At 39.2% G+C, this 24,753-nt stretch overlaps 1 protein-coding gene across 8 annotated transcripts in view; it reads left to right on the top strand.

The window, feature by feature from the left end:
* CHRM2 (cholinergic receptor muscarinic 2) overlaps window positions 1-22,924 on the top strand; it is a 142,979-nt gene extending 120,055 nt beyond the window's left edge. For all 8 annotated transcript variants that reach the window (XM_082692163.1, XM_082692162.1, XM_082692161.1 and 5 more), the window contains one exon: window positions 17,990-22,924. In XM_082692163.1, coding sequence (XP_082548289.1) covers window positions 18,045-19,445 — 1,401 coding nt within the window. In that variant the 5' untranslated portion in view covers window positions 17,990-18,044 and the 3' untranslated portion in view covers window positions 19,446-22,924. The remainder of the gene's footprint in view (window positions 1-17,989) is intronic.
* Window positions 22,925-24,753: the final 1,829 nt, after the last annotated feature.

The raw sequence follows: 24,753 nt of genomic DNA, 5'->3' as shown, positions 1-24,753 counted from the left end.
ATTTTATCTCGTTGAGCCAAGATTTAAAATTTGGAAGGACACACGCGAAAATCCAGATTTCCGTTGTATGTTTACAATTCTGAGTATCTGACAACTCTGTCCATGTTAGAATCCAGCTCATTTGGAGCTGAACGGCGGTGGAGTAGCTGCGAGCTCCTCCCATTCAGCTACTCCACTTCCCCACCCCTCTAATCCTCCCAGCCCCATATTGCGCTCTCCCACTCACTCACACCCAGCCTGCTTCTCTGTTTCCGTTCACTGCCTGGCCCCAGTGAGACAATGGATTAATGTATACCATGTGATTTAAAACTTGTAATGTATGTATGTAGAAAGATAGACAACAAAATTTCAATAGCCCTAAAAAGCCTCAGGTTTCTCCAACCATACTAGAAAGTTTTTGACAACAGGAAACAAGTGAAGGTTGTTCCCTTTTTTTATCCCCTGAATATCCTTCCTTAGGAGGAAATTATCTGTTGAATGGTCAAGCAAATAGCCCCTTCAGGTCACCTATGAATGATTAAAAATCCTTTTTCTCTTGGTTTATTTTTCTGATGCTCTGACTTGAAAATCAGAAAGACAATACACAGTAAATTTTATTTTCAACATCCAAGGGCAGAGGAAACTGGGTAAGCAGAGCAAAAATATATCATAAATAAATCTCATGTATTTTTGAAATGAAAAAGATAAACACACCGTTCTTAGTTGAGACTTCACACAGAAATCTCTGGCACGGAGTTCTGCTCTGTAGCACAGAACATACCGCAAGAGCCAGTTTATTCTTGTTTGATTTTGTAATTTTGTTTAGACTTCAGGCTTCCAATGAAAATTGTCGAAATACCCTTCCTTACCCTTTTGCAAACTGTGGCATATCTCAAACACACCCGCTCCAGGAGCCTCATTTCACGTCTCTGCCTCCTTGCAGGGATCCTTGGGCAGAGATTATAGCGATGCTATAAAACCAGCATGCAAGTCACTAGACGACTGTTTCTAGTCTGTCCACTAAACATGTCCAGGATAAAATCACTGGCACGGGGGTGTCAGCTAATTGAGGAATCAGACAGCCGGAGAGACCAGACTGGGCGAGAAAACACCCTTATCCCAAGGACAAACCTTTGCTCTGACATTGGAGAGAATACACAAATGAACTTGCCAAGTAAATTGCTTTCCTGCTCTAATATATGATCTCTTGCTCCAGTGCTAAAGCCACTTTTTAATGAGTTGGTAGGTAAATACGGAGCTAGATTGAGAGAATTAGTTCATGCTTGTACGTTTTCAATATTGAGAGTGAAATGAAAATACAGATAGCAATTTGAATCTAATTTTCAAGCTTGCATGGATGAAGGGTCACAGAGGGAAGCTGAGACATACCAGGATATTGGGGGTGGGAGACGAAGAGATGGTAACAAAGAAACCCAGCAGACACAAAGCAGAAGCCTCTTCAGCAAGTACAGCAGAGCCCCAATCCTATAAAGTCAAGAGAGAAAGCAAGAGCGCAGTTTTCTCTGTAGGTATACGCAGTTCAGTAGTTAGGAAAATATAGATCTAAGGCAGAAGTTGGTGACGATCATCTCTGACCTCTCAGTAGGCATCAGATGGATCCTAAGAGAATTAAAGTAAAATTAGAATTCTCAAATGCTTTTAGAGCCCAGAGAAACGTTGGGAGTCGAACGTCCTCTCTGCCACAGAGGACAAAAATCAAACTCAGGGAGGTTAAATACCAAATCCAGGGTGAGAATGCAGGTATTTTGACATCCCAGACCCCTGCTGTTTTCATGAGTGTGTGCCAACACTATGATCTGAAAACAAAAAGATCCCTATAAGAAATGGGCCTGGGTGGAGGCCGTGGTTGTTTGAGGTCCTGAGGAAGACACCGTCTTGCACAATTAAACATTTTTGAGATGAAACAGATTCAAAATAAAAGCCCCTCCCAGATGGCACCCCCAAAGTTCTAAATTAAAAAAGAAAACACACACAGCAACTCTGGCAAAGAAAACAACTGGACCAGCTACTAGTGAGTTAAAAGAGAGCAAAATGTGTGTTTGCAGGAAAGTAAGGGGACCAGGGTTGTCTCAGATTCATTCTGCTGCTGCTAACCACACAGTGTCAAATCCCAAAATTACAGGAAGACACTCACTTAGATAAGTCAGTGATTTGGGGCTGAGGCTTATTTCACATGATAGGTTTGTTTAATTTAATCAAATTGTCCCATGAACTTTCTTTTATATTCATATCTCCCTTTTCCCATTTATTTGTTTTACATCATATAGCTTAAAAATGTGAAGCATTTTGAATCACCATTAATAATATCATTTACTGTTCATCACCCTTCAAAAATGAATGTGTTCATAGTTAAACAAGAGCCATACAGAACTTTCTTTGCTCTCCATATTCACAGTGTGATGCACTTTGCTCTATATAACAGGATATGTAGACAGAGCACCCCACACTTGCTTGCCTTCCCAATATGTACACCATCCTCTCTGGCAAGTCAGGACTAGTTTCTGGGTAATGTCGTGAATAGGTCACAATGACTAGCATATTTATTTATTATAAACTTGTACAGAGTTGAGTAACAACTGGTGATTATTTGAACGTGAGAGGTTGTGACTTCATGAAAATTGTTATCATATGGGAAAAGTAGAGGAAATCTTTGTAATTCCCATGAGCTTAAGAAATCCAAGAATATGCACTCTAAGTAACAGAAAGTCGTCAAGTGGCAGTTCCAACAGACCTACTATACAATTAACAGTTTTACGAACTGTAAAGGTTATTCTCTTTCCACTTCTACTTCCAACCTAGCCAGAGCCTTTTCTCCAGCCTTTACTGATGTCTGAGTAAAAGCTGAGAAGCCCAGGCCAGCCTCCGTTTAAATCCTTTCACAAGTAGTATTTCATTTAATTCTTGAAATGAATCTACTGAGCAGGTGTAGTCACTACATCAGCAACGAGAAAACTGACCCTTGGAAAATTTAGAAACTTACTGAAAATCTGGAGTGGGCTTGCGTGCGTAGACTGGAGTCTGGGGGTTGTCAAAGGGAAGACCCTCAACTGATGTTCAGAAAATCCGGTCAAGCCAGGGCTGCATCCAGAGAGAGATGATTGAGACAATGAGGACAGTTGATTGCAAACTGAAACCCGGTTAAGGATCCTTGGCAATGAGATGACTCTGAATACCAGCTTGGTCCATGCCATCAATAATTTGTTGCAGTGTCTGACTTTAAGAGTTCCTCACTGCCATGGGGTTCTGTTTCTAAGACTCCTGAAGTCCTCTGCCATACCTACCTTCCTCGGACTCAATAGCTTAGCTTTAAAAAGTTTCCTAAACACCCTGTTCTTTGATATCTCCCAAACGAATCAAACCTTTTTTCACCTTCACCCTTCCCCTCCTCTTTGCAACACTAACTCTGTCTACAACACTAACTCATGTCTCCCCATGCCCACCAGATGCTCTTCTAGCTCTCGCCTCCCCAATGACACTTACTGGTCTTAACCCTTGAGACCCTCACTCAGCATGGTTTTCTTCTCTTCAGGTTGTCATCCCTATTTTTTTTTAAGCAGTAAAACCAAAAATTTTCAAAGACCTCTTCTGTTTTCTTCAAATCACCTCCCCCCCCACTTCAGTTTACCCTTGGGTTACAAAATAGGTGTCTGTCTGTCCACCTTCCTCCCAGTATCTATCCGAATGCTGAGCAGACACGAAACTACATGGCATGATTTCTTATTCTCTGGCTTTTATTACCAAAGAATTTCCATTTTATTGAAAGTAATTAATAATTTTCTAACTCATTTAACCTCAGTATTTGGAAATACTGTTTGGTTCCTATAAATAAGAACATGCAGTTCATAGTAAGGATAAAGGAGGTAGCTATAGGTTGGGTGTTTAAAAACTTGGAATTATAGGGCACCTGGGTGGCTCAGTGGGTTAAAGCCTCTCCTTTGGCTCAGGTCATGATCTCAGGGCCCTGGGATCGAGCCCCGCATCGGGCTCTCTGCTCAGCAGGGGGCCTGCTTCTCCCTCTCTCTGCCTGCCTCTCTGCCTACTTGTGATCTCTGTCTGTCAAATAAATAAATAAAATCTTTTAAAAAGAAAACAAACTTGGAATTATATCAAAACAAATTAAACTTTATTGAAATGGCTTCCAGGTGGAAATCTGAGGTCCCAGGAATTGTTTCAAACGTAGTGAAAGATCACCACATTCCACTTCACAATCCCTGTCCCCACACCGTGCCTCCTGATTTTGTCGTTTCTGTGGTCTAGCTAATTTCTGCTGCTCCCCTTAGGGCGGGTTCACTGTGGTTCTTCTGCTTTGTGCACAGAGTCATTTTTTATTTTAATAACAATACCGTAAAGAAAAAAAAAAATGTAGCAAAGTGGGTCAGGCTGTCACCTTTCAGCTTTACAGTGGGCTTTGAAAGCAGCCAAACAAGGGAAGAGCCAGAGGCGGCTGCTCACAAGTTACATTCCTAAACGCAGACACAGAGCTGAGGATGTTTCAACATGAACAGAGACGAGGCAGCTTACAAATGAGCCTGTTCTTAGAACACTTTGGCTAAGTGTTCCCATCTCGATGGCCACACATGAGCCAGTGAGGACTAACTGGAAAGTGAATAGACCTCATATCTACGTTCAGGATGAGAATTGCCCTGAGGCACTTTAGAGAGGGCCTGCCTGCTTGGCAGGCTGCGGTGAGCCCTCTGATCCCCTAAAGACTGTCCATAGGGTAGGTCTGAATCACTTGTCCTGCTACGGCAGGTCACATCTAATGTCGGCATGACCCCTTGGGTTCCAAAATGATGAGGCCATGTCTCTTGCCTGCAGAAGCATATTTCCAGATAAAGGTTACATAGTTACCATATCATAAATAAAGTTGTCTTACTTCTAGCCAGTCATGGCAGAAAAGGAACCTGACATTAGAGATTGGGAAATTGGCCTCTTCTGGAGGTTTCTCAGACAACCCACACCATGCCCTACGGTACACTCACTGAAGATGGGATGATAAGGGGGAGGTAGATTCAGGAGGCAAGGATGTGCATCAGGAGATTGGAGAAGTCCTGAGAAATAAGCACAGGTAAAGCCAGAAAAGGCCTGAAAACACTCACTTCAGACAACTAGTTTGTGGCAGACTGAACACTCTATTTTGTTGCTCTTCTTGTTATAAGGTATTTCCCTTCAGTTTTACCTTCATTTAGCAGAACTGCTAAGGTGAAATTTTAAAAATAGTTGTTTTTAAAGTTGTTTTTTTTATTTTTTTCAGATTTTATTTATTTATTTATTTATTTATTTATTTGTCAGAGAGAGGGGGAGAGCGAGCGAGCACAGGCAGACAGAGTAGCAGGCAGAGGCAGAGGGAGAAGCAGGCTCCCTGCCAAGCAAGGAGCCTGATGTGGGACTCGATCCCAGGATGCTGGGATCATGACCTGAGCTGAAGGCAGCTGCTCAACCAACTGAACCACCCAGGCATCCCTAAAAGTAGTTGTTTTTAAACAGTACTTGATGTAATACAGTAAATGTTAAGTCACAGATTAATTTTATGCATATCCACAGATCATATGACCATGTTGCTCTAAGCTTTCACAGTGTGACACAGAATGGGGTTTTGCTGTTTTTATATTTATTAACAACAAATCAGCCTTATAGCTTCATTATTTGTTCTTAATTTATGTAGGGGCAGAAATTTTTCCTAGTTCCTGAGGAGGATCATATTCTCCTCCAAAATAAACTGATCGGTTTCCGCTAAAATAGAAGTATAGAATTGCTAAATAATCTTTCATGGATCTTCAGCAAGAATTTTGTTTTTGAAATTTTGTATTTGAGCATAATTAATGCATGATGTTACATTAGTTTCAGGCACACAACCAAGTGATTCACAGGTTTCTACATTTTACTGTGCACGCCACGAGTACAGCTACCATCGCTCTGTCAGCATATAAGTGTCATTGACTGTCTTCCTTATATACAGCAGGAATTTTAAACAAAGGTTTGTCTTGGACCTTGTGACCTTTCAGTTAGGAACAGAATTAGTCACTAACTTTTAGACTGATGTTCCTTGAAGTTTAGATCAAAGATTCTTACCATCTTGGCATTAAAAATCAGGATACCATTGAATGATCACAGGATTTCCTGAATGCTTAAGATGAATGGAAACAAATAATAAAAGTAGCATGGAATGGACTCAAACAAAATTAAGAATTGCTTCAACTTACTTCCTTATTTTGGGGGGAGAAATAAGAGTGCATACTTCATTCCTTTTTTTTCTTTCTTCTTTTTGTTATTGATGCTCTACTTGTTGGTTAAACCACATGTTAGTGGCACATGAGTAGCTCAGCCAGTTACATGTCTGACTCTTGATTTAGGCTCAGATCATGATCTCAGGGTCATGAGATGGAACCTCATATCAGGCTGCTTGCTGAGTGGGTCTCTGCTTTAGATTCTCTCTCCCCCTCTCCCTCTGTCCCTCCCTGCCTCACAAGCGCTGTCTCTTTCTCTCAGGGGAAAAAAAACTGCATGTTAAATGATAATTAATTTAATAATTATGACTAATTAATAAGCACCTGCTTGGAGCCTTGTGTTTATATATATATATATATATATATATATATATTTTTTTTTTTTTTTTAATTTTGAATGGTAAATTTTATTCTCCACCTCTCTTAGATGTGGAAAGAGAGTCAATAAGTTAACTTCACCTAACTAGAAAGTAGCAGAGATAGGTTTTGGTCTCAGGTTCAGCACCAAAGCTTTTATCTCCTGTATCCAGAGACCCCATCCTCATCATCTGTGGATAACTCATACGAGAGAAAAGCTAGCCCACCCTTACAGGGCAAAGAGGCCAGCCTTTCTGCTTGCATGTCTCTTAGAAGTATCCAGGCTGGCAGGCCTTTGCTGCTGTCTTCCTCAAGAGGAAGTGATGTTCAGGGAAGAATTTCCCCTAGACTTAGACCTTTTTAAGAACAGAGACATTCTTTCTTTCTTTCCTTCTTCAGTGTATCTTTATCCCTTCTTCATCACCTAACACTCTTGGAGCACAGTTGCACACACAGGTGAGGGAGTCCAGGGCAAATTCTCTCATCTGTTTCCTTTCACTTTGAGTTGTTTGGGGGATTCACTGACCATAGAATTCTACTCTAACACGTTCTCTTCAAAGTCCAGCTGTGTATAGTCCTGTCCCAAGAAAACAAAAACTAAAACCACTTTGCTGATGGTACAGTTGTACTTGAAGGAAAAACATCCCATGCGGCAGATTTGTGCGCAAGCCCCCTCCACACATAGCCTGTCTATCTGATGATCTCCCTTCTCATGCATTGCTCAGGTATAGACATGGTATTTGAGTATTTCAATAATGTGAACTGCTTGAAGTTTAGCTACTTTTTTCTTATATAACAAGGTGGAGCATGTAAAGTGTGCCGGGGATATTTACTAGCCAAGGCACTATAATTGGAGAAGGGAAGTGTCATTGTCATGGCTCTCACACTGGTCCCAGTCAGCGGGGAGCCTGCCTCCTGGGGAAAATGAAAGAACAGGGCTGGCAAATCCTAGCTTAGTCTGAATGAGAGCTCTGATTTTCCAAAGTGTTGAGAGAGTCAGAAGAGGTAGGGGAGTTGGGTGCTTAAATATTGAAATAGGGTTGAGCAGTGGTGCCTGGGGAGGGGAGGGGAGGATGGAGGAAGAGAGGGCGAGGCTGCAGTAGTGATGTGGAATCCCAACATTCAATATGGCATGGTTCCCGTGGCTACCCCCAGGAAAGGGGTTTCCTTGCAAGCAGGTAGTGTCCTGAGTTGCCCCATAAAACTTGATTCTCTCTGACCAACTTGCTTGAACTCTAAATGAGGGCTTTAGATACAAAAATATTTGCTGAGTTGATGCAGCTTTTTGTGTGTCCCCATCTCATTGCCATTCGATCATTTAGTAAAGACTTGAATCTTCTCCGTGCTCTCATTTCTCACATTTTAATGGGATAACGCGGTGGTCATTTTGATCCATTCTAGAAATACGCTGCAATCAGACTCTGAGGAAACAATCATTTTGTCTTTCGACTGGGAACAATTAAAACAGTCGCTGCGCATTACTCTCTGCACTTCATTACTATTTTATTTTTATAGCGTCACATAATCTGATGTGAGTCATAAGCATATGAGGCCTGTGTCATTTCTGCCATTAAAAAGCTAAAGAAACCAGATTTAACCTTATGGAGGTGAATTCATTTCTTAGGATTCCATACCTACATTGTGAGTTCTGCTACCAGAAGAACAATTCTCTCTGATAAGCTTACACTTACAGGTATCTTTACTTAAAGAGGAAAATTATGTCTATAAAACACAATACACTGTATTTTCCTATGTGTATTTTTATGAAAAGAGCAACACATACATTGATTGTTTTCCTTTCTGTCCTTAAACAACGTAACGTTAAGTAGAGACGTGTTTGGAATAAATAGAGTCCAAAGTACAACCAAGTGTCTTTTTCTCTACCTGTTAGAAGATGTGTTATTAAAATTTTCATTTTCTTTGTAATCAGAGGAAGAGAAATGAGCTGCTGTGTGTGCCTCCTAATCTTTTCATGATTTCCAGTCCTATTAATTCTTAACTATCTGAATCTGAAGAGTACTTCAGAGGAAACATACTAACTTACAACTCTTTTAGCGGCTCCCTGACCCTAAACTTATTCTTCTCTTTTCAAAACTGTCCTTGACCTACTCTCTGAAGTTCCATGTTGCTTTGTGTTCTGTCTCAGCTTCCAGTGGAAGGCACGTGTGCCATTGAAAAGGATCCCTAAAGGGATGCATTGTTTGCAATTGCTCAGCTTCTCTGGAACAACAGCTTTCATTCTAGAATTTTCTGTCACATCATAACAAGCCTCAACTCCTCTGCAAATTTGATTCACATGTTTAATTCAAAGCAATGAATTAACTAATTTAGAGTTATTAAACCAGCAGCCTGCCGACTTGAGGGGAAAGAAAAAGAACAAAATTTTTAAAAAGCCGACCGTACAAATTTCCAACTTCTCACGACGATAAGAAAGACACAGACATTGACTCAAATACAGCTGCCTAATCATACACAACTTTCAGTAGCTCTCTGAGAATTGCTTCCATTTTCCTTTCACTCTCCTTGTCAGGCATAATAATCTTTAGACAGAGGGCTTTCTCTAGCTTTGTGGCTGTTGGCCCTAGAAAGCACTGTTTGGTTGGCACCACTTAGGTAGGAGACTATGTGCATCCAAGGCTGAGTTCTTTCAGGCTCCTAGAACAGAAAAGGAAGTGTTCCCCAGTGCTTACTCAGATGGAATTTCATTTTGAAAAGTCAAAAGAATGGTTTATCCCATAGTGTGTTTTGTTTAGAGTTGTCCATAAACTCTTTTCCTTTTTGGCAGGAGGTACAGTGTGTGGAAAAATAGCTAGAATGTGCCACCGACACAAAGGCAAGGACTAGGGTACCCGTTAAACCATTTTAAGGTCTCTTTCTCTCTTAGTCATGACATATTTCTAGAGTAAGTGTTGATTAGGATGTGTTTTAAGAAAGGAAAAGATAGTTTGGCGAACAGGGAGTGAAAGTCTGTCCAGCGTCACTAAGAATAGTACGTTTGACAGGGAGCCAAAACTGCTAACATGTACATTGTAATAAGGGCTTAAAAGTTCTTTAAGGGGGGTGCCTGGGTGGCTCAGTGGGTTAAAGACTCTGCCTTTGGCTCAGGTCATGATCTCAGGGTCCTGGGATCGAGCCCCGCATCAGGCTCTCTGCTTGGCAGGGAGCCTGCTTCCCCCTCTCTCTCTGCCTGCCTCTCTGCCTACTTGTGATCTCTCTCTCTCTCTCTCTATCAAGTAAATAAATAAAATCTTAAAAAAAAAAAAAAGTTCTTTAAGGTTTTTACATTGGAAAAAAATCATTGAATTCTCTTTCATTTGCATTGATGTGGGGCTCAGATTGCGGTTTCTGCCACTTTCACTCCTTCTCTACCATTTGCTTATACATTTTTTCTTTTTTTCTTTTTTTTAAAGATTTTATTTATTTATTTATTTGACAGACAGATCACAAGTAGGCAGAGAGGCAGTCAGAGAGAGAGAGGAGGAAGCAGGCTGCCTGCTGAGCAGAGAGCCCGTTGTGGGGCTCGATCCCAGGACCCTGGGATCATGACCTAAGCCAAAGACAGAGGCTTTAACCCACTGAGCCGCCCAGGCACCCCCATTTTTTCTCCTTTTTAACAAAAGTACAGTTTGCATACAATTAAGTACACAAACCTTAAGGATACAGCTTGATAAATGTAGTTTAAGTGTGGTTGTCTTTTTTTTTTTTTTTTTTTTTCAAATATTTTACGTAATGCATATCCGGTATAGTCTGCAGTTCTGTGCTGAAGTTGTCTAAATGAGAACAACTCTACACATAACTTCCAAAATACTTTTAACATATCCTTTGAGATAGAATTAAAAACCCAGTGTAGGTGATTTAACAGCTCATTCTTACAGTGTGTTTCAGAACCTAAAGCTTGTCAGGCTCAGTACAGTGGAGTGAACACCCCTAAGAGTATATTGCACTTTCTGAGAAATGTAATATGATGCACACAGGAAATACATATATATATATATATATATATATATATATATATATATATATATTTCTATTTCTATTTCTATTACATATGTCATATTTTTATATATTATATTTATATTAACATACCATATGTATGTGTGTGTATGTGTGTATAAATGTCACACACAAATGGGAGAAGGAGTGATAGATCTACTAGGTAGATCTATCTATCCAGGAAAACTTCTGTATTTTTCACCCCCGTCTGACCAGCCTTTCTCTATGGATTCTGAGTCGTAACACTTGTCATTATATTGGCCCAGAGCTGTTTTCAGTAGCTAGAAATCCCATCAGTCTTTGTATCTCCCTGAGAGTATAAGCTCCTTGTAGACAAGAATGTGTTCAGTTTTGTCTGGTCATTCATTCCTCCTTCCCTTCCATCCTCAGAAGCCCTTGAAAGTATATGAAGATCTGTTCACAACAGAAATTCAGTAAGGGGGTTTAGGATTAATTAAAACAGCAGCAGCAACAACAAGGGAGCTAGCCCTGGTTTCCCGGCAGGCAGCCCTGTTGCTCCTGCAACCCTCACCCCACTCCACCTGCTCATGCAGTGAAATTCAGGAGTCGTGAAAAATCTCTCGATATGCCTACTCACTCCTAATGTGGCCTTTGGCTAAAGGGAAGTCTGATTCAAATGGGAAGAAAAGCAGAAATGTATTCCATTTCTGCCTGATGTTGTCAAAGTACCAGGGTGTGGAAGATCGGTATTCAGCTCTCAGAGCTGCACTGTCTTCTGAGTCCCAGGCAGGAGCCCTCCCTTACTTGTAAGTAAAGTTGAAAGACATTGAAGATTGTAGGGGTCATCCCAATATAGGCAAACCAGGTTTATCCACTGCATTGGTTTCAAAATTGAAACTTTCTTTAAAGAAGGGGACTTTCTTCCTCAGATTTCCCTAACAACTCTCTGTTTCTCTCGCCTGACTTTCTTTTCTTCTCCGTCATCATTCATGGCAGGCGTGATGGATCATTGAGGTAGGGACAGTCCCAGATCCTATTAAACACCTATGCCCATGCTCTTGGTATACCAGTGGGATTAATTGAATGTGTAGAAGATCTAAAACAATATAAGCTGTATGTCCCAATGGTCAGCTCTCCGATGTCAGGGTAATTTTACATTAATATCTCATTCATCAGATTATTATATAATTCATTATTTTTAAATATATAAATTTAAAAAATAGGCTCTCTTTGCTTCCTAATTGGTGATAACACAATGTAAACTGACCACATCACGTTCCTCAGGCAGAGAGGAGACGATGAGAATGTCTCCGCTAACTCCTCAGTAGGAGGTAGTCTCGCTCCTAACAAGAGTCTGACATTTCTCTAAAACACTATATTGTACCATCTTTATAGTTTCCATGTTTTCTGTAATAGCAGTATTTTGTACTGAAAGCTGCATATTTTGACATAATATTATTGAAGTAAACTCTTCAATATCTCAGAACAGACTGCGTGTTTAGCCCTTATATGAACCATTGAAAAAGCTACCATGGGGTTAATGCTCTACCCGTGGAGGGACGTTCAGTCAACCTTGGTGAGGCTGATGATTTTATCCCCTGTGTTGGCTCGAGCTAGGCTGCGTCTCAGAGCTCAGTGTGAAAGACGTAGACCAAGAACACTCAGCACACCCTGCCATTTTTGGTAATGTGTTCAAATAGCTGCAGAAATTAGAAATCTATAAAAAGTAGTACACACCAGGACTACATTTGAAAAATGAAAGTTAAATAAATATAAACAATTATAAAATCAACTTCATGTGACTTCCTTTTGATTTCTTGTTCTGAAATTTTGTTATATAATTACGTATCTTCTCTCTGGATTCTAGTTATCAGTCATGGACTCCCTGTTTTGTTTTTTTTCCCCTGACTTTTCTTACTCTCCTAGAAAACTTCTTTTTTATTCAAGTCTCATGTCACAGGGAGCATAGTGGAGTCAGACACCTAAATTTGAACCATGGCCTCATACTTGCCAGCTCTCTAATCATTGTCATCTATAAAACTGGAAAAGACAATAATTCTTTTAAGGTTATTGTGATAATTAAATAAAATAACATCCAAAAAATTCTGACACTTAGGTTAGAACTCATGTGTGGATAAATTTATGATTAGCTTATTAAACTATAGATGTACCTATGAAGAGATCATTATATATCAGGCATGCTGCCTGGCTTGGGCAGAGTATGAAGAAAATCCCATTTTTTAGATTTAGCTTCTATTGTGTATGTAAATACATATCAGAATCTTTAAAAAAAATTTTTTTAATTAACTTATAATGTATTAGCCCCAGGGGTACAGGTCAGTGAATCGCCAGATTTACACACTTCATAACACTCACCATAACACATACCTTCCCCAGTGTCCATAACACAACCAGAATCTGTTTTTTAAATCATTTTAATTAGCATTCTCCTTATAACTTCGTAAAAATATTATTGAACTTCTTTGTACAACTTCTATGTAATGTGAATACTTTGGTGAGGGCTTATGTATTAATTCACATGGTGACATATTTTTATGATGCTTGCTTTTAGGAAAATGTTTTAAATCTTAAATATCATGTATTTACATAATCAGGAAACTTCCTTACTATCTGTATCTTATTGTGAATAGCTCCTGCCCAAAGTCACAATTTTAGCCTGGACAAGATGGTCCTTCGTTGTCTAAACCAAGGACCCAACTTGAACTTAGGGCAAAAGGCTTCGTCATGGCAGGTTATAGGAATAAATATTTGGGGCACACATTTGCTGCCAAGTAAGATTGCTCCTCAGACAAACAATAAATATTTGTAGCAGAATCTGGGAGTCAGACATGCGAGGTTTGAATCTCAAATAACTTAATTCTTTGATCTTTTGTTCAATGTGTATAAAAAAAAGCACACAATAATAATAATACCTCAGGAGTTGCTGGGAAGAGCAATCATGCCCAATACCTATTAATCATTGTCAATATATTGTCATAGATGATTTAATGTTATTGATAATATGGATAATAATAATTTAGTATTACCACTCCTACTACACCTCCTCACTCTTAGTGTGTTTCATTCCCCCCACACAGAATTTTCTGTCAACTATTAAGAAAAGTGATAATTTATACCCATTTAACAAATGTAAATATTAATGGCACTTACTCAGTGTTAAAATGTATAGATTATGGTTCAGAGACATTATCTCGCTTTGAACTTTCCCACAGCTTCAGAGGAAAGATGGGGTTATTATTATTCTTATTTGAGAAAAAAAAAAAAGAAAATTAAGGTTCATGGAAGTTTAGTGACATGGTCAGACTCTCAAAGCTTATAATTAAGAGCAGAGATTAGCTCTCGCAACTTTGCCTTCCTCACTGCTATGCATAGAGATTCCAGTAGTAAAGAAACTAAGGCCAGAAAAATGTTTTTCTTGTAAGTTTCCATAATACTCTCAAAACTTAGTCATATGCTAACATTGTAAAATACCAACGGGGTTGTTATCCACTTACCGTAGTCAAATACTGAATCCTGAAGGTCATCTTCATTGTTTAGTCTGTTATGATTATGTCATTTCATCACTGATGTAACAATTTTTGCTTTAATAAAACCCTGCGCTGCCCCACCAGAAGCAAAAACTTTTCTAGAAATGTAAAAAGCAGAGGTGGGAAGAGACGAAAAGAAGCTGTTTTCTTTTAACAGAAGAGCAGCGGGCCTTGTGCGTATCATGGAGAGACAGAACGCCATCCCTTAAAGGTGTATGCTTGCCTCTGAGTGAAATGTTTTCCATTTTTACATATGGCCTTAGTATAAACGAGCAAATATTAGAACTCTAAGAATTTAGAGTAATATACTTTGTTGATAGCAACAAAGTATATTATTATATAAGTTTGCTCTGTTCTACCTGGGTAAAAACTCCAGGTACCCCAGACAGAATGTGACTTAGCTAGCAATCTTTGGGTATAGTTCACCATTATACAAATGCCTAACAATTTCTCTCGGATAAAGTATAATTCTCAAGTGTAAGAGGGAAACAGGGAAAGAGTAGCGATCTCAAAGGGAAGAATGTAAGTTTTACTGACTTTTCACTCAGTAGCCTTGAAACCGAGAGTGATCGCTTCCGCCTCTTCTGTGGCCTCAGTTTCTGTCTTCAGATTAAGGGGGTTATAGGATGTGTTGTAAGGTGAAATAACATAGGGTTGAGATCCCCAGACTTTTTCTTTTAGCTTTTTGGATTCTTTGTTTTGGGGTTGTTTGGGGTTTTTTAGCCAAAATGTAATGCATGTTCCTTGTAAACAAGAAGAGGGGAAGAGGGGTAAGGAGTAAAACAAACTAGCAACTTTATTTAGAATCATACATCTCTGTATTACTGTGACGTTTAGAATAATAATGGGTATTATTCTTAGCACAAGCAATGGCAAAGGCCAGATGACTATGGACAAATCACTTACTCTTACCCTTTCTTAATCCATGAAATAAGAGATCAAACTAGTTTATTTTTTGACAAAATGTCATATTTATACATAATTCTCCAGAAGAAGTCACCAGAAAACTTCTTAAAATGAAAATAAATAGAGTCCTACGTTTTATTAAAACGGATATGAAGAATGAAGTGTCAAACAGGACATTCAGAAAGTAAATGTTTGGTGTTTTTCAGTCAAAATTTATTAATAAGAACGATTTGTGAAACGTAAATAAAACTCAATTTTAAAAATCTCAATGAGTTTAAAAAAGAGACAAAAGAAAGCTTATAAGCAAGTCAGGATTCTGTCTTACATTTACCTTAGCTAATAAGGAATCATTGGAATCAATGATTGGATTAGTGAAATTACTTGGTTCAAATAAATTCCGTGAATAAACAGCTGTACGGATCATGACCCCCAAAAAAGTGCTTTTAAAGAGAAATGTTACTGAAACAATTCTCTTGGGTAAGTAAGTAGAGAATGAATTAATAGTACTAATTGTTAATCCTGTTTTGATTCAATAAGCATTTTTGAGCACCAATTACATTTAAGGCAGGAAGCTGGATGGTAGAGCTAGGAAGACTCAGAAGCCAAAATTCGCAGCTTTTCCAGCAAAGGAGGAAAAAAAACCTAGAGAGGTGTATCAGTTAGTGTCCCATGGGTCAAGGTATGAACAGCAGATCTATAGAAGTAGAAACCTACTAGCTACAATAGTCCTCCCTTACCTGCTGGGGAACATTTCAAGATCTCCAGTGGATGCATTTTGTGTTATGCGTTAACAAAACCAAACTCTTCATAACACCCAGTGAGGAACAGAATATTGAAGAAAGTGTTTCCTACTGAAGGTAATACACAAGAGACAATAGGAATGTTTATGTGATGGGTGAGGACCAAGCCCAGAGAAATAGGTTGTGGTATACAAGGGTAGGACGAGACACAAGGAACCACATTTTACAAGAGATAGCACAGGTGGGGTTGTAGAAGTGTTTCTTGACATGGCTTACAGCTCTAAATCTGGAGATCTGGGGTGAGACTGGAAATCTGCATTTTGTTTAATTATAAATTAAATTATATGTTTATATAAATTATAATTATATATTCACAGTGGATGCATTGGGCAGTATTCTGAAGCATCTGATGTCAAAAGTAAATAACACTTTGTAAGACCCTTTTTCTTGGTGTGGTAATTGACACCTCATGTATCAATTTGGAAGGCAAAATGTCTAGTTACTCTTCATTAACATCATTTTCTTGAGTAAACTCTTCAGCGTTTCCTCAAGATCTACAGATGCATACGTTTCCTCAAGATCTACAGATGCATATCACATATGTCATCACCTTTCTGCTTAAATGGAACTCTATTCTTAATATTATGAGTCCTGCTTCTATCATATTGTCTTCTGACTGTAACTTCCCACAGCAATGCCAGACCACACATATCTGCCTCTTTGTTTGAACAGCTGCATACTATTCTGTGGTAAGAGTATTCCATAATATATTTAACCAGTCCTCTGTCAGTGGGTCATTTTAATATTTCTAGGGTTTGTTTGTTTTGGGGTTTTTTTTTTTTTTTTTTTGCTATAACATTTCTGATGAACATCCCTGAGCAGACCTCTGTGCACAGTTGTGTAACTATAACTGAAATAGAACTTCCAAGATGCAGTCTGTCACTAGACTTGGGCGATATTGTCTGAAAAATGATAATTATGCATTTATTAAAACTCAGCAGGGTTTGGCAGCAGAAAGGACACTCACATTTCATAATTGCTTCTTCGGCAACCCATGACTGCCACCAGCGCACGCACATCTCCCATGCTGGGATCTTGTCTTAATCATCACTGAATATCCAGCCTATAGCAAATGCCTAATACAGAGAAGTTGCTCAGTAGGTATGTGAGGACAAAGTGGATGAGTAAATTCTGTTCATAGTCTTCATCTCTGTGATTGACTCGATATGTGACCTTTTATAAATTACTGACTCTTTCTGGGCTTCAGTTCCTTCTTCTGACAAACAAATATAAATCCTAGGCTGACTGCACCAAAGATTTGGCAGGAAGAACAGTAGAATAATAAATTTGGTAGTGACTTGAAAAAATAAAGCACTCAGAAAATTCACATAATCATTGTCAATATGCTTTTAATAAATAACTTCTTTTGCAGGGCATAGAATATTGGAAATGTTGAGTATGTGATGCTAACTACAAGTGTAAAATAGAGATCAGAGAAAAGTAAATAGTCTTTGGGAGAAGGGTATTGGCTAATGAATTACTATCTTACCTTTTTTAGTATCAATGTCAGTATCATGATGATACTGATACTTAAAGCTTCCAGGTGGAAAGGTGCTATTGACTATAAAAGTCACATACTCAACATTTTAAGTTTTATGCTTTCTTCCTCCCCTCGGCTTATTAATTTTTATGTACATACCAGAAACCTCTTGATGCTTCAGAAAGTCTTAGGTATATTTTGGTTCATTCAGTTTAATTCATCAATAGTATACTCAGGGGCACCTGGATGACTCAGTCAGTTAAGCACCTGACTCTTGGTTTCAGCTCAGGTCATGAGCTCAGGGTCATAAGATTGAGCTCCATGGCAGGCTCTGCACTCAACACTGGGGTCTGCTTGAGATTGTCTCTCTTCTCTTCCTTTGCACCTCCCCCCACTCATGCTCTCTAAATAAATAAAATCCTTAAAAAATTTTTTAAATAGTATACTTAGACAAATGATAGACAAATATTCATATCTAGATATGGACACATTCAAAATGTTATCAAACTTCAAATACATTGCCAACCTGAAAAAATCTTTTGAGTCCTCCAGTCTTTGCCTATTATGTGGGGGATTGAGGCAGATAGGCACAATAAAAATAGAGGAGAAGGAATGAAGATTTTGGAGAAAAAAATGGAGGTTCAAAAGGAAGAAAGCTGATATCTTTTAATGCAATGTTTATATTATATTTGTTCATTTTATTCTGTTTCCCTGCAGGTTTAAATGTGTATTTGGCTACTTGGCTACTTGGCTACTGATTAGAGAACACAAAATGAATAACTCAACAAACTCCTCTAACAGTGGCCTGGCTCTGACCAGTCCTTATAAGACATTTGAAGTGGTGTTTATTGTCCTTGTGGCTGGATCCCTCAGTTTGGTGACCATCATTGGGAACATTCTGGTCATGGTCTCCATTAAAGTCAACCGCCACCTCCAGACCGTCAACAATTACTTTTTGTTCAGCCTGGCCTGTGCTGACCTCATCATTGGTGTTTTCTCCATGAACTTGTACACCCTCTACACTGTGATTGGCTACTGGCCTTTGGGACCTGTGGTATGTGACCTTTGGCTAGCCCTGGACTATGTGGTCAGCAATGCGTCCGTGATGAATCTGCTCATTATCAGCTTTGACAGGTACTTCTGCGTCACAAAACCACTCACCTACCCAGTCAAGCGGACCACGAAAATGGCGGGTATGATGATTGCTGCTGCCTGGGTCCTCTCCTTTATCCTCTGGGCCCCAGCCATTCTCTTCTGGCAGTTCATCGTTGGGGTGAGGACTGTGGAGGATGGGGAATGCTACATTCAGTTTTTCTCCAACGCTGCTGTCACCTTTGGTACTGCCATTGCGGCCTTCTATTTGCCTGTGATCATCATGACTGTGTTATACTGGCACATATCCCGAGCCAGCAAGAGCAGGATAAAGAAGGACAAGAAGGAGCCTGTGGCCAACCAAGACCCAGTTTCTCCCAGTCTGGTACAAGGCAGGATAGTGAAGCCAAACAACAACAACGTGCCCGGCAGTGATGATGGCCTGGAGCACAACAAAATCCAGAATGGCAAAGCCCCCAGAGATGCAGTGACCGAAAACTGTGTCCAGGGAGAGGAGAAAGAAAGCTCCAATGATTCCACCTCCGTCAGTGCCGTCGCCTCTAACATGAGAGATGATGAAGTCACCCAGGATGAGAACACAGTGTCCACTTCTCTGGGTCATTCCAAAGATGAGAACTCTAAGCAAACGTGCATCAAAATTGTCACCAAGACCCAAAAAGGTGATTTGTGTACCCCAACTAATACCACCGTGGAGCTCGTTGGTTCTGCAGGTCAGAACGGAGATGAAAAGCAGAACATTGTAGCTCGCAAGATTGTGAAGATGACTAAGCAGCCCGCCAAAAAGAAGCCTCCTCCCTCCCGGGAGAAGAAAGTGACCAGGACGATCTTGGCTATTCTGTTGGCTTTCATCATCACTTGGGCCCCATACAATGTCATGGTGCTCATTAACACCTTCTGTGCACCCTGCATCCCCAACACAGTGTGGACAATTGGCTATTGGCTCTGTTACATCAACAGCACTATCAACCCTGCCTGCTATGCACTTTGTAATGCCACCTTCAAGAAGACCTTTAAACATCTTCTCATGTGTCATTATAAGAACATAGGCGCTACAAGGTAAAACATCTTTGTGGAGAAGGAAGGTGGTCAGGGGAGCTTGGGAGAAAGGGGATAAAAGAGCTCCCAGTTTTAAAATTCTCTGCCATTGCACTTTATAGTCTTATTATGGAATGTGCAATTAAGGAGCCTAACAGTGACACTTTTATCGTGCCTATGCTCCAGTTTGAGAAACCTGCACCTTATAAACCCTGCCAGTTTAGGAGCAGTGAGACCATGAAAGAGACGTGTTGGAGTTGTGGTTTAAGGGACAATCTATGCTTTCTTGTACTCTCTTGAAGAAGGGCTTGTGAATCTACGATTTTATCTCTGCACAAGAAGAATAACCTCACTTGTTTTCCCATTTTTTTTTTTTGTTCCTGTGTGTCCATACAAGGATGAAATGCCACAGTTACAAGCTAACATGGAGACTTATACATAAGGAAGTAGACATCACACAATGGAAAAGTGAAGAAAGAGAGTCAAAACAGGATGTAGAAAGATCTCCAGAGTGCTAAGCATGTATTATTCTTTTGTTACAGTTTTATTTGGAGAATTACAACATACTAAATGCTCTTTTCCCCCCACCTTTCCCTTTCCCACCATCTAAAGAAAGCAAACAAACAAAAACCGTAACTAGATCATATTATTTTTCTCATTATAGCATCGGCTTTTGTACTTCCCTGTTTTACATTGTGTCAGGGCAAAAATCGGCAGGACTTCCACTAAATACAAGCAGACACAGCCATGAAAATGGGCCTTTCACCCCTGCCCACTGTGTCATTTGCATTCTTTGGGCGTATAAAAGCCTGTAATCACTTAGTTTGCTTATGATCCTTTAGGTGAAATGTTTTCACCAATTGGGTTTTCTCCTAAACGAGCTCCTTTTGTGAATGGAATAGCCTACCTAATACAGAAACGTGCTTGAGAAACCAAAGTCATTTTTTAAACCGAGGTTTAAATAGTAGTCAAATTAAATAGTAGTCCTTTTTAGTTGGAGGAAGTTGACCGAGGCCAGATGAATTTTGCAAAAGGCAAATCGAAGGCTGAGAGGGCATTCCCTTTCAACCGGAATTTGCCTGACCCATGTATGTAATGCTGACTTGAAAAACATGAACTTCTGGCCTTTGTCAGCAGGACGAAGCTACTTTACTCGTTTAGAATCCTAAGTAGGATTAACGTACTCTTGTGGCACCAGTGACTTTTGGGTCAGTCCCAAGAGAATAAGGCCTTCTGTTCAATGCCGGTTATCAAGTGATATTCAATTCATAGTCAAATGAGATTGTTTATAGCCATCCCGTGTCCCATTGGAAAAGAAAAAGTCATTAAAAAAACATTTCCCGAAACCACCTGTTCCATCTTCCTCAAATTGTCAATTCTCCCTAAAATTTTGTGATTTCAAAATTCTGTCCATAGAAGTATAGTAATCTTTGTGCAGACATGTAGCGGATAACAAAGGGAGGCCTCGTGAGATCAGCAAAATCTGAAGAATCGGCTGAATTTGCTGAAAATCAGCAAAATCGGTAGCTGTGCCTGTGTCACTTCTCATTATTTCTTTAGTTCTAGACCATCAAAAGTCAGATCAGGAACGAATACCCAAATAGTAGCTTTATATAGAATCTTGTCCACGTAGAGACTTTTGATTTGGTATGCCTAATAAATATATGATTGTGTTGACTCACATTTAGCTATTTTTTAATCCCTCAACTTTTTTTTCTTTCTGTATGTGATATAGTCTTAAAATCAGATTTTCTAAAGTTGGCCTACTCAATAGAAATCAGATTTGTAAAACCAACTTCAAATTTCCTATTTCACATTTTAGATCTATGGGCCTTACGGTATCGTGGCCAGTAATATACATATGAGTAGCATGATTAATTTTTCAGTATTAAACCTTAGCACTTTAGAGCAGTTTCGTGTGACTTGCCTCATCGAAGGCATCTCAACAATTTTGAGAGTTTAAAAAAAAAAAAAGCACAAGGTAAACAACAACAAAAAAGAAGCGTTATTAAGAAGCAAATTGCCAACAATAGTTGCGTGTAACTTACCCTTTATAAAAATAACTTCTGTTTGAATATCTTCAGTCATTCCCCCACCAATCTCCTGGGTATAAACATACACCATCAGTTCATACAGATTCCTTTACTCCACAGTTACTGAGATGTTTACAGTTTTAAATCCACACTAACTTTTATTTTATTTCTTCAAATCAGTGAATCAGTTGAATGGAAGGGACATTAAGCCAATGGGCTCTTTGGTTTGCTGTACATGAAACAACTGACTGGCTGAATATTTCACTTACTAACTAACTTATCCTTTTATGCTGTAGATTCAGCTTTAGTTGGGACAGACTCTTTGGATTCAAGGATTTCAGGTGTCTGGATTTGGGTCTTTTCTGGTCCACTCTAACAGTTCAACTCACAGTGAATCAAACTGCCTCTTGCTCTTCATTGCCATGATACCCTTCCCTTCCTTCTTTCTGTTCTTGGTCTTCGCCACGGCCACCACAACCTTGTTGAAAGAGAAACCATCACGCATCACAGCAAAGATGTGACTATAGACTGACACATCATGGAACCTTTGCCAACTGGAATCAGAGCAATGGAAAGCATACTGAACATGGTAGATGATTAGAAAGACACAGAGGTTGTATTCAAAGGTTTGCATTAACTGTTGCTGGATTTGTCTATTTCAGTGGCTCTCACACAGGAACAATGTTACACCCCCAGGGACATTTAACAATAATGTGTGGAGACATTGTTGGTGGTCACAACTTGGGGGGAGCTAAAGACATCCTGGTAGATAGAGGCCGGGGAGGCTGCTAAACAGCTCACAAGGATAGCCTCCCCTTCACACATACAACTAAGAATTAACAGCTCCAAGTGTCGATCACACCAAAGTCGAGAAACCCTGGTCTATTTTAAGGAATTCTAGAGCTTGCTTCGTATACATGGCAAAATAATCCTGTATCACTATAAGAATATCACTGCAAATTGCTCACCTGTTTCAAAAGGTAATGCTCACCAGTTGTGTGTCAGACACACTGTCATCCATGAGTCTGGTGTATTTGGAATTCACAGATTGGGTACATAGGGGACATCGACATATCCAGAATTACCAGGCCGTGCAATAGCACATTGTCTCCAACATCTTCATGTCCCATTACAATTGTCACAGAGTCCAGTCAATTGAGGTTGCTGGTAATTGGCCATTAAAAGGATTGCAGTTGATGGGGTCAGTTTCTATTGGAGCTGCCACTTTTCCTTTCAAGAACATTGAGAGCCTCTTTCAGAAACTATATGATTCACCTCCTTTATTTTCACTGGGAAGGTGAACATCTGTCAAGAATTTCTTCTGTCCTCATAGCAATAATGTAAATATTCCAGAGTGGTCTTACAAGAAGAGGAGATTAAGAATGTCAAAAAGCCAGTTCATTTCTTAAAAAAAAAAAAAAAAGAAAGAAAGAAATGATTCCCCCTTTACCAGTTCAAATTAATTTTAATATCAGCTCCAAACCATTAGAACAAAGTCACCAATATAATAAGTCACATGGGATAAGCTTTCCCATTAGAATGTGGAAGCTGGAGGTCCCACACACTTCTGCTCTTTATCCATTTACTGCTTTTTTTTGATCCTGGAGATCTGACACTAGGGAAGACAAATTCAAAATGAGGGCGACATACACGTAGAAACGCAATCTACTTTTATTTTCTCCTACGTAGTTCGCTGGTAGTGGCCTTTCCCCAGTTTGATGATATCCCTTTCAACAACCACAGCACTGGTGTTGCAAATAGATTAGGGAAGCACCCAAAGCTGGATGAATTGTGCAAAGTGTATTTTCAGCATGTACATATAATACCATGCTTCTTAAATATGCTTCTTTGAAAAGAGTGCACGCTGCAGCATGAACTGTGTGCATATTTAATGTATCTTTCTGGAATATGCTGTATGCTTCCTATACATATTCTATAAATAAAGTAATGAACTGTATCATAGAAATACATATTTCTGTATGCAAATAAATATATTATACACAAAATCTTAATATGCAGTATGGTATATGTTGCTTTAGAGAGTAACAACACTAGATTTTATATGCCCAATTTTTTAAATTGCTTTTGAAGGAAGTACTTGCTTTTGAAGGAAGAGGTTTAAGAACAGCCAAAATCCTACCCATATTACCATTAAGCTGTTTTATAATCTTTGAAAGCATGGCACTGATTTTAAATATCTCTTGGAGGAATATATTAATAAATCTTTGCTGGTGTCAGCCCACGTGACGAGAATGCTCTTTGCTCCTATGCTCCCGACTGGCCTGTGACTAGAATCTTTCTGGCTGTTACTGTTCCAACAGCTGTGTTGATCTCACGTCTGATTGCCTGATGAGATTGCAACCAATTCATTGACATACAGCTTTGCTCTCCTCCAAATTAACTGATTCTTGTCAAATAAAAAATAATCATACAAGGAGGAAAGGATGACCTTCAGAATGTTTTTATTCTGAGAAGCAAGGTAAAAAAAAAAAAAAAAAAAGTACAAGCACTGTATTTTATAAACCATTCTTTTTAGATTGAGTCCAATATAGCATTCCATACATTAAATGTCAGAAATTTCTAGTCTAGGATATTGCAGGTTTCTCCAAGAAATGATGAAATAGGTGGTTTGTTTCTGAATGCCCTACATTTTCTCCATAGCACCTTCTCTTCCTCTCCTTGTTGCCCACTCAACTACCCACATTCCCCGGAACATTTTCCTTGGCTCATTAGCTTGAATTCCTAGTTAACAAATACTGCAATGATTTTAGTTGATATGGGGCATGCCATCCCAAGAGACACTTACATTTTAATAAAAAAGTAGAAACACTGAACGTCTCCAAGATCCCTATATTAGTCTTTAGTTACCAAGGTCGGCAGTGGGAGAGATGATTTTCAGTGAATTCTAGTTTTCTATGCAAATCTTATAATATGCGTCACCGTCTGTCCACTTCCTAAATTTTACCTGTTATGTCACAATCCACCTTGTGCATTGTTGTCTCTTACCTGAACCAGAATCATTTCTAGAAAAACAAATGAAACAATTGAGTTTTTCTACGAATTCTCATTAGTTTATTGGTCCAGTGAAATGTTCTCATTTCATTTTTTAGAAGTTGAGTGAATACCCTCTCGATGGATTGTCAAATGTTATTGCTGACTAGGTGGTTGCAAATACTGAGACAGGATAAACATCTTGCCATCATAAAGGAAGAATTTTCCACGTTATAACATGTGTCAGTCTCTTTCAATCAAAAACTGAAGAAACAGAATGTGGTAAGTTGTGGAATATAGATATTAAAT

Source organism: Mustela nivalis, assembly GCF_964662115.1.
Source record: "Mustela nivalis genome assembly, chromosome: 12".
Classification (NCBI taxonomy): Eukaryota; Metazoa; Chordata; class Mammalia; order Carnivora; family Mustelidae; genus Mustela; species Mustela nivalis.
This window is presented reverse-complemented; position numbering and strand designations above follow the sequence as displayed.